This window comes from Chlorocebus sabaeus, chromosome 13 (genome assembly GCF_047675955.1).
Source record: "Chlorocebus sabaeus isolate Y175 chromosome 13, mChlSab1.0.hap1, whole genome shotgun sequence".
NCBI lineage: Eukaryota > Metazoa > Chordata > Mammalia > Primates > Cercopithecidae > Chlorocebus > Chlorocebus sabaeus.
This window is the reverse complement of record NC_132916.1, coordinates 78,898,873-78,908,934: the sequence shown is the minus strand read 5'-3', so window position 1 is coordinate 78,908,934 and position 10,062 is coordinate 78,898,873. Positions and strand designations below refer to the sequence as shown.

General features: G+C 48.5%; 1 protein-coding gene across 2 annotated transcripts in view; it reads left to right on the top strand.

Moving 5' to 3' along the window:
- Positions 1 to 944: 944 nt before the first annotated feature.
- LRP11 (LDL receptor related protein 11) overlaps positions 945 to 10,062 on the top strand; it is a 40,762-nt gene continuing 31,644 nt past the window's right edge. Inside the window, exons 1-2 of one of the 2 annotated variants that reach the window (XM_008006673.3) lie at positions 945 to 1,918; positions 6,681 to 6,838. In XM_008006673.3, coding sequence (XP_008004864.1) covers positions 1,306 to 1,918; positions 6,681 to 6,838 — 771 coding nt within the window. In that variant the 5' untranslated portion in view covers positions 945 to 1,305. The remainder of the gene's footprint in view (positions 1,919 to 6,680; positions 6,839 to 10,062) is intronic. The other variant, XM_008006675.3, reaches the window with a different exon arrangement.

Genomic DNA, 10,062 nt, shown 5'->3' with positions numbered 1-10,062 from the left:
AAATGAATCAATAGAAACTAATTCAGAAATAAACAAGAGGCAGACGCTGCTCACAGAAGTCTAGAACTCCAAGGTGAAGCCCCCACTGGGTTGGACATTTTCTTATTCCTTATGTCATTTAAAGCACAACTCCCGAGATTTTACGTGATCTAACAGCTAGAGGCCTCTCCGTCGCAGGTTGTAGAGATTACTCCCAGGTCCCCATGTTGGCTGTGTTCAGATTTTTAGTTATATTTGTGGAAATCTGAGTGCATGTTGTCACACACAACGACTGCTTTTTATGGGTTTTGTTTTTATTTTTAAAGACAGGGTCTTGTTCTGTCCCTCAGGCTGGAGTGCAGTGGTGTGATCACAGCTCATGGCAGTCTCGAACTCCTGGGCCCAAGCGATCTTCCCAGCTCAGCCTCAGGACTTACAGGCGAGCACCAGCTCACCAGGCTTGATTTTTGTGTTTTTAAATAGACTGAATATCTTTCAGTACTTCCCATCCCCACCCCACCCGGCCTCGATTCCGCCACCCCTAACCCCGCCCCACTTTGTACTACCCAAGCACATCTTGGGAACCTGATGCGGAAAGTCAGGGACGCTGAAGGTGAACCACTCATGACGCTGTACGGTGGTCCTAGGTGCGCGTGCCCCCTCTCTGGAGTAGTCCCTGGGGTCACGAGGATTTGAAGAGAGGCCCTCCCTTCCCACTGCCCCCGTTCTCCTGAGTGCCAGGTCCCTGTGGACAGGCGCCCTGGGCAGGTCTAGTTGGTTGCTAAAGCCTGCTGGGCCCAGACATGAACCCTGCCCTGGCTGGGAAGCGGCGCGGGAGCAGAGCGGTTCTGAGGCTGCCCTCCCCCGAGCCGGCTCCCTCAGCCCTGGATGAGCCGGCGCGAGACGCGCGGGGGCGGGGCCGCGCGGAGGGGCGGGGCTCACCAAGGCTCCACCTCGCCGCGGCCACTGTTCGCACACCTGGTGCTGATCAGCACCGCAGCCTACTCGCCGCCACCCAGAGCGCAGTGGGCCGGGGCGGAGAGGCGCAGAGCGCCGCGCAGCCTCCGGCGAAGGCAAGTAGCGGTGCCCGGCTGGGCCGGCTATGCCTCCCGCTACTGCGGTTCCCGCCGGCGTCCGCGCGCCCGCGCGCCCGCGGCCTCAGGGAAGCAGCCAGGTTCCGGGGGTGCCGCGCTGTGAGACCGGGGCCTAGAGTCAGCCGCGGCCGCGCAGGAGGGGCACAGGGCCCGCGCCCGCCGGCGCCCGCGTCCCCGCCTTCCTCCCGCGCTCGGCCCCGCCTCGGCTCGCTGCCCTCGGCTGCCGGCCGCCATGGCCTCCACCGCCCGGGAGAGCGCGGGCTCGCGGCGCCGGCGACCGCCGCGTCACGGGGCGCTGCGCGGGCTGCTGCTGCTCTGCCTGTGGCTGCCAAGCGGCCGCGCGGCCTTGTCGCCCGCGGCGCCGCTGTCCGAACTGCACGCGCAGTTGTCGGGCGTCGAGCAGCTGCTGGAGGAGTTCCGCCGGCAGCTGCAGCAGGAGCGGCCGCAGGAGGAGCTGGAGCTGGAGCTGCGCTCGGGCGGCGGCCCCCAAGAGGACTGCCCGGGTCCGGGCGGCGGCGGCTACAGCGCCATGCGGGACGCCATCATCCGCACCAAGGACTCCCTGGCGGCGGGTGCCAGCTTCCTGCGGGCGCCGGCGGCCGTGCGGGGCTGGCGGCAATGCGTGGCGGCCTGTTGCTCCGAGCCGCGCTGCTCCGTGGCCGTGGTGGAGCTCCCCCGGCGGCCCTCGCCCCCGGCCGCCGTGCTCGGCTGCTACCTCTTCAACTGCACGGCGCGCGGCCGCAACGTCTGCAAGTTCGCGCTGCACCGCGGCTACAGCAGCTACAGCCTCAGCCGCGCCCCGGACGGCGCCGCCCTGGCCACAGCGCGAGCCTCGCCCCGGCTGGGTAAGCGCACGACTGAGGGGCTGGCCTTGGCCAGAGCGTTCGGGTCCCGCAGCGCCCTCGCCAAGTTGAAACGAAACACACTGGTGTCAAGTTATTTTAGCCGCGGGCACCCAGAGGAGTTTCTGGCATGGGTTTTTCTGTCTTAAGAGGAAGCCCAGTAGATTGGCAGAAGCGGGCGGGCGCGTTGAGGTGCTACTGGAATTTTTCTAGGCTTGAAGAGGAAGGCTGATCTGAGAGGATTCGTGGAAATATGATTTAAAAGAGGAGAAAAGCTCAGAGAAAAAAGTTTGTTTTAGTCTCATGGGTTGTATAAGGCATGGTTTCTGTTACGTAATTGCAAGAGCAAAATCTAATTAGATGCCGGGCTTCTCATAACACCCACTCCTGTTTCTTAACGTGGCTCTCCTGACTTTGCTTGCGGTGGCTTTCATCATACAAAAATGGGAGGAAAACTACTGCTCCCTTTTATAAAAAGTGAAAAGAAGGGACTTGATTTTCATTGAAAATAGGAAACTTTACGACCGGGCGTGGTGCTCATGCCTATAATCCCAGCACTTTGGGAGGCCGAGGCGGGCGGATCACCTGAGGTCAGGAGTTTGAGACAAGCCTGACCAATGTGATGAAACCCCATCTCTACTAAAAATACAAAAATTAGCCAGACCTGGTGGCATGCGCCTGTAATACCAGCTATTTGGGAGGCTGAGACGGGAGAATCGCGTGAACCCAGGAGGCGGAGGTTGCAGTGAGCCAAGATCGGGCCATTGCACTCCAGCCTCGGCCACAAGAGCGAAACTCCGTCTTTAAAAAAAAAAAAGAAAAAGAAAATAGGAAACTTTAAAGCATGTTTCTTAAGGACTAAAAATGATGCTGACTCGACGGTTTGACTTTTTGTAGATGCTCTGAAGGAGAGAATCAGGACACATACAGAAGGCACAAAAATGGTTGTGGTTGGACATGAATGTCATGGAGGGAATAAGCGACCTTGATTGTGCCAACGTGTGGTCATGCTCCGTGTGTTTAATCTTGCCCTGTTGCTGTTTGATTTGTAATAGCACGAATGATACCAGCAAGATGGGGGCAGAGCTCAGCCCCTTTGGAAGTGTGCATTCTCCAAAACCTGTGGATCCATTAAAAGAGTCGGGAAATCTGTGTCCATCATGTCTATCACATCCTGCTTCCCTCCCCACCTCTGGGTTAGATGAGGCTCAGAACCCTTGTCAGGGGAGCAGGTATTAAAGGGTCACCCTGTGGCTGCTTGGCCTTGAGGCAGACACTGGGAAGGACTCTGTAGCTTTCCCGCTGAAGTGGAGGCAGGCCGCACTTTCACTTGGACCCCCATCAGCATCGCTGAGGCCCACCACGGCTGTTCCACACACATCCTCTCTGCCCAAACACAGACCAAAATATCCCGGCAGCAAAGAAACAAAGTCTCTTCTCTGTGTTCTCACTACTTACCTGGAAGAAACTGACACTGCCTACGTGAGCTTTCCTATAAACCCAGAGGAAACCTTTTAGAAGGAAAATAAACGAGGAAAGAATATGCCATAGAAAAAAAATTTAAAGTTTAGATTACTGTAAGAGGCTGGGCACGGTGGCTCATAACTAACCCCAGCACTTTGGGAGGCCAAGGCAGGTGAATCACTTGAGACCAAGAGTTAGAGACCAGCCTGGCCAACATACAAAACCCCGTGTCTCCTCAGAGGTGGAAAAAGGCAGAAGAACAAGTTTCTTCCTAGGCAGGGGGTTGTTTACTTGGCTTATTTAAATCACAGTTACTAGTCCTCACTCTTAAGTGACTGGAAAAATGGGACATGTCTTCTCCATAGTTAGCAATAGCATGTAAAAAGCAACTGTGCTTAATTCCTTGTAATATGCTTTAAAAAAAGAAAAAAAAAAGGCATCTTCCCTTTGTGACTGGCAGCAGCATTCTCATTCAGCAAAGCCCCATCTCTAAGAGCCCCAGGCCCCTCACATAAATCTCCTTGTTCCTGGATGGACAAGATCTGGCTGCTTTTTCTCACGGTCTGATAATGAAATGCAGACAGACTGGGAAAGAAGGGAGTTTATTTCTGCAACTGGTGGCAGGAAGATGGTTGGAGTGACTCACCAGACCAACTCAAAGTTACAAGTTTTTCTTCAGTGTTTATTTACATTCGATTCCATCGCTGTGCCTGCGTGAGAGTGCGCACCTACAAGCAGGAGTGTTGCATTCACTCTAATCTTTAGGGTCTGGGATCTGGAAAGTTTCCCTAAAGCCTTGGAAAGATTTCTTTAATTGTAAGTGGCCCTGATACAAGGTGTATGTGTAAGAATGCCTTCGATCAGACGTTAGGGTCTGAGAAAGCCCAGGTGAGGTCTTAATGTATTTGTTTTCACATTCCAGGCCTTGTACTCAGGCACCAGTTTCTCCAGCTTGAGTGTTTAACTTATGCATTCATCAGAATTATAGGAAAGGGTTAGTGGAAGCTGGCTGCTCTGGCTGCTAATGGCGTTGGTGCTGGGCATTGAGGGAACCACTAGAAGAGAAGAGAATCCTGGAGGGTTAGGTCCTAAACATCTGAAAGGCAATGGTAACTTGCTGAAGGGTTTTTCCTGCTCGCAGAATGAGCCAGTCAGATGAGCATTCCAGAAGAGTCATTTCAGTTGCAATGTATCAAGAGTGGTCACCCTTTATTCTGGAATGAGAAACTGAGGTGGGATTCCAGTAAGCCCTGAAACTGAAGCACTGGGATGCCTGGCTTGGCCCTTTAGAAGTTTGTTTAGGTAGCAACATTGGCCCCTGTAGAGGAAAGTGATGGGCTCAAAAGCAGGAGGAGAGGCAGTGCCTTGCAGCACTGTGCAGGGTGAGCCAAAGAGGGGCAAGCCCAGCTAGCACTCGAACCAGAGCTTTGGCACTGAAGGAATGGGGAAGTGGATGCCAAAGAGGGTGTATTACACAAACCTGTAGAGTTTTTCCGGTTCTGTTGCTGCTGCTTTAAAATATGTGTGCATTTGGGTGAATTTACTAAGAAGTTTACATCAATTAAAATTTTGGTAACTATGCTCTTAGAAATGTTTTCTTTGTGTAGCTTATCCTTTCAGTCATCCCTGTAGCAGCTGTCAGTCAAGTATTAATATTGAAATAAATGTAATTAACCTTATATTATTTAGTACCATTCTAGGTTAAAGGTAAATATAGGCTGGGTGCAGTGGCTCACACTTATAATTCCAGCACTTTGGGAGGCTGAGATGGGAGGATCACTTGAGGTCAGGAGTTCAAGACCAGCCTGGGCAACTCTCACTACAAAAGAGTGAAAATAGCTGGGCGTGGTGGCACATACTTGCAGTCCTAACTACTCCGGAGGCTGAGGCAGGAGGATCACTTGAGCCCAGGAGTTGGAGGCTACAATGAGTAAGCTATGATTGTGCACCAGCCTGGGTGATAGAGACCCCGTCTCAAAAGCAAAACAAAACAAAAACAAAGGTAAATACAGATTTGTTTTGCTGTTGTAGTCATCTGAGCATGCTGGCTTCTGTTATAAAAATTAGTTATTAGAGGCCAGGCATGGTGGCTCACGCCTATAATCCCAGCACTTTGGGAGGCCGAGGCAGGTGGATCATGAGGTCAGGAGATCAAGACCATCCTGGCTAACATGATCAAGACCATCCTGGCTTAAAAAAAAAAAAAATACAAAAAAAAAAAATTAGCCGGGCATGGTGGCAGGTGCCTGTAGTCCCAGCTGCTTGGGAGGCTGAGGCAGGAGAATGGCATGAACCCAGGAGGCAGAGCTTGCAGTGAGCGGAGATAACGTCACTGCACTCCAGCCTGGGTGACAGAGTGAGACTCTGTCTCAAAATAAATAAATAAATAAATAAATAAATAAATAAATAAATTAGGTATTAGAAGCAGTGGACCTCTTCAATTTTCCTAGATGAAAAATTGGATTCAGAGAATTTCGATGCAGGCTTTATTTTGTATGGCTCTAAGAATCTGCCTTAACTTTTCAAACTTAATATATTTTCCATTCATTGAATACTTTATATCACTCCTATTTTTAAAGCTTGAGGATAAGAAAAAAAGAAAATCCGTATTAGAGGTGAATTCGGTGTTTTCCAGGTTTGTTTTAATAATCTTTTCAAGACCAGGCGCAGTAGCTCATGCCGGTAATCCCAGCACTTTGAGAGGCCGAGGCAGCTGGATCACCTGAGGCCAGGAGTTCGAGACCAGCCTGGTCAACATGGCAAAACCCTGTCTGTACTAAAAATACAAAAAATAATTAGCGGGATATGGTGGCACACACTTGTAATCCCAGCTACTTGAGGCAGGAGAACCGCTTGGACCCAGGAGGCAGAGGCTGCAGTGAGCCGAGGTCGCGCCACTGCACTCCAGCCTAGGGGATAAGAGCAAAACTCCATCTCAAAATAATAATAATCTTTTAAAATAAATTTTTTTTAATAGTACTTTGAACTTAAGTGATTTTAAAATTAAGTGAAAAATCTACTCTAGAAAATAAAACTGCTTCTCCATATTTACACATTGGTGGGACCTAGTATGCTGCCTTGTCCCCAAAATTGCTACCAGCCAGCACTCCACACAGCCTCTCCTGCACATATTATAGCGAAATTCCACAGTCTTAAAATAAATAGAAAAACCATTTCCATTTAATATGCATTCTCTTAGCAGTTCTTTGCTGCATCATATCTATTCAGCAAACAAGATACCTCTCTTCATAAATTAGAAAAAATAAATCATCTTTTATGAATTATTTATTTTCTTTCATAGAAAAGGATGCGCCTCCACTTAGCAAGGCTGGGCAGGATGTGGTTCTGCATCTGCCCACAGACGGGGTGGTTCTAGACGGCCGCGAGAGCACAGATGACCACGCCATCGTCCAGTATGAGTGGGCGCTGCTGCAGGGGGACCCGTCAGTGGACATGAAGGTAACGCATGTTGTCACTGCTAACAAAAACGGGTATTTCAGTGAAGTGGTCTTTCGTAATGTCCTGCCACTTCATGCTCCCTAAATGTCTGTACGCTAGCAGAAGGCATAAAATGGAGAATGTGTAAAACGGATTGTGCCAAAATGGTTTATTATCTCAGTGTGCTTTTCTGCTGAGTGAGCAGCAGTCTCGATCATTTGTCTTGGAGCCTACCCTCCTTCTTGCTGCTGTTTGTGACTTGTCTAGAGGACAAAGACACTTCAAGGAAAAAGACTCATACTTTGTTTTAATGACTCAGATTACTTTTTTAAAGTTCTATTTCTTTTTCTTAGCTCAAGATCCAGGGAGAAAATTTGAAAACTACAAAAGAGTCTAAAGAGGACAATAACAATAGGATGAACTTATCCTTCACACGAGCCAGAAAGTAAACAGCTTACCTGGCAGCAAGGTCTGCTGGGGTGCACCAGGCCTGTGAGGGAGGGAGGCCAGCATGCGGTGCTCCTGCCCGGGGCTCCTGGGATCGCCGCCGATGGAAATCAGCCATGTGCCCGGTGGCTGCCTATGCTCAGGAAGTCTTGAGTGGTGAGACAAGCGGCTTTTTCTTCACCCTGTCAGGGTGAATTCCTGGCTTAGGCAAATAAGCACTTCCTGACTTAGGCAGATAAGCGGCATCCAAACCACTTCAGTTAGGGGAAGTGGAGAAAGAGGGTGAGGTAAGGAGGCACTGATTTATATTCTACTGGAACCAAAACAAAAACAAATCAGGAAGTCCCTCACCACTGATTTAAGTAAGAGTGATTTTACTCCCCGATTATATTGTGTTAGAATTGGACTCACCCTTGTCCAGTATGGTTTGCCTTTGTCCCCACCCAAAAATCTCACCTTGCATTGTAATCCCCATAATCTCCATCTGTCAAGGGAGAGACCAGGTGGAGGTTATCGAATCATGGGGGTGGTCTCCCCCATGCTGTTCTCATGATAGTGAGTGAGTTCTCACGAGATCTGCTGGTTTTATAAGTGTTTGGTAATTTCTCCTGCCATCTTGTGAAGAAGGTGCCTTGCTTCCCCTTCACCTTCTGCCACGATTGTTCTAGTAAGTTTCCTGAGGCCTCCCCAGCCATGCGGAGTCAATTAAACCTCTTTCCTTTGTAAATTACCCAGTCTTGGGCAGTTCTTTATAGCAGTGTGAGAATGGACTAATACATCCAGCATCCTTCCCAGCCTTTCCTCCAAACAAGAGCGACTTCCACAACACCTCTTCCAAGGCTCATCTACCGTCTGCCTGACTTTTCCAAGGGCAGAAGCTCACTACTTCACATCATGTCCATGACATTGCTCATCACTGTATTGGTCAAGCAGGCTGCGCCTCCCCTTCCTTCTGTGCATTGGTGCTGGGTCTTCCCTTTGGAGAAACACTGAACTCATCTTTTTATCCTGCATAAAAGTTTTGGAGGTCTTTGGAAAAAAAAAAAAGAACATCACCACTTAGTATGCTGTTCTCAGAACTCAGTACCCCATGATTTGTCAGATGTTCCTCATATGAATTGATTTTCAGGCCCACCAGTATCCTACCTTGTCTGGATTTTCTCATATTAATCCATACCCTTCTTAACATCTAATACCCCTAATTGAACCCCATATTTAAACTTTGGTTTTCTGACTCATCCATTACCTCCTGTGATCCAGATACTGCCTCTGCTTCTATTAATGAGCTTCATTACATGAACCATGTTAGTAGCTACATCACACAATAGGTTCGTGCTGCATTTTTCCAAGCATGTGTATAACAGCGACGCAGGTAGACCTCAAGTTATGAAGCCATCATCTAAATGACAGAGCCTACACTAGGGGAAGCATCTGTTTCCAATTTGTGACTGTCTTAGAATGATATACATTCATGAATGTCCCCCAAAGTTAACACTCATCCTGCTGAGACTTCATCACAATCAAAACCCCCATGGGTTGAGCACCCACTGAGTGCCAGGAAGCTTAGAGAGCTCTGTAGTCCACTGGGACACCCTCACTTGTAGGCACATCCCCATTTGGTGGATGAAGACTGTCAGGAAACACTGTGGAAGACTTTGAGGTGGGCAAAAGATTACCAAGTACCTTTCAATGGAATGCTGGGGTTGGTTAGTGGATCCTTCAGGGTTAACATCTATAAGTTGCAGAAAACTGATAGTAACCAAATGATTCTTTTCCATAAAATGCAAAAAAAAAAATTGGTATATAGGGGTAATTGGTATATAGGAGAAAATAATTGGTATATAGGAGAAAATAAGATTTCAAACATGACATTTTAGTACATGTAGATACTAACCAATCTATTAATAGATTCATTTCAGTACTGATTAGCAAACCCATTTCAGTTTTGCATCTCCTAGCAACTTATTTTTCGCATTCATGATTGACTGTATATATGTAGTCTTCAGATTCTTTAAATCAGTTGAACACCTTATTGGTTCCCTCTTTAACTAATATATTTGAAAAATATTCATGCTATATTTGTGTGAGAGTCATAGCTTTACCATTTTGAGAATTTTCCTTTAACAGTAATTAACCTTGAGCAGCCTGATTTCACACCCCAATATTTCTGCCAGGAGAATTGGGCCTCTCAAATCAAATTCCTTTTTCTCTGAGAATGACTTCCTGCTGACTGGAACACTGATGCGCTCTGCCCTCAAGCTGCAAAATGGGGCTAAGTTTGAAAGTTGTTGGGAATGGAGGGAGGGCAGTCACACAGCAGAACAGTTAAGTTAAAACCTGATGTTGGATGCCTTTGTTCCTAAGTCCCTTGACTGTCCCTAGCACCCAGGAGCATCCATTCATTGGGCTCTCCCCTGAGTGCCCACCACCTCCTCTTCTTGAGCCATTCATCCCTCCTCTCATCTCCCCTGCTCTCCACCATCTGCATGGGCTCCTCATCCTTGTTCTCTCTTCTCAGGCAGAGTAGTGATCGCTCCCTTTGTCTCGCGATACTTTAAGATCAGGCTCTAGGGCCCATCTTTGCATGTCCAAGTGACCCAGACAGGTATTCAGCCTGCAAGGAATTATGCTGTCAGATTAGTTATGAAACAATTAATAGCAAATTTTTAAGCATCTGGTATGTGTCCAGTACTGTACTAGACACTAAGCATACAGGAAAGCTCATGTTCCTGACTTGTCTCATTCATTTGTTATTCATTCATTCATTCATTGACAGAGTCTCACTCTGTTGCCCAGGC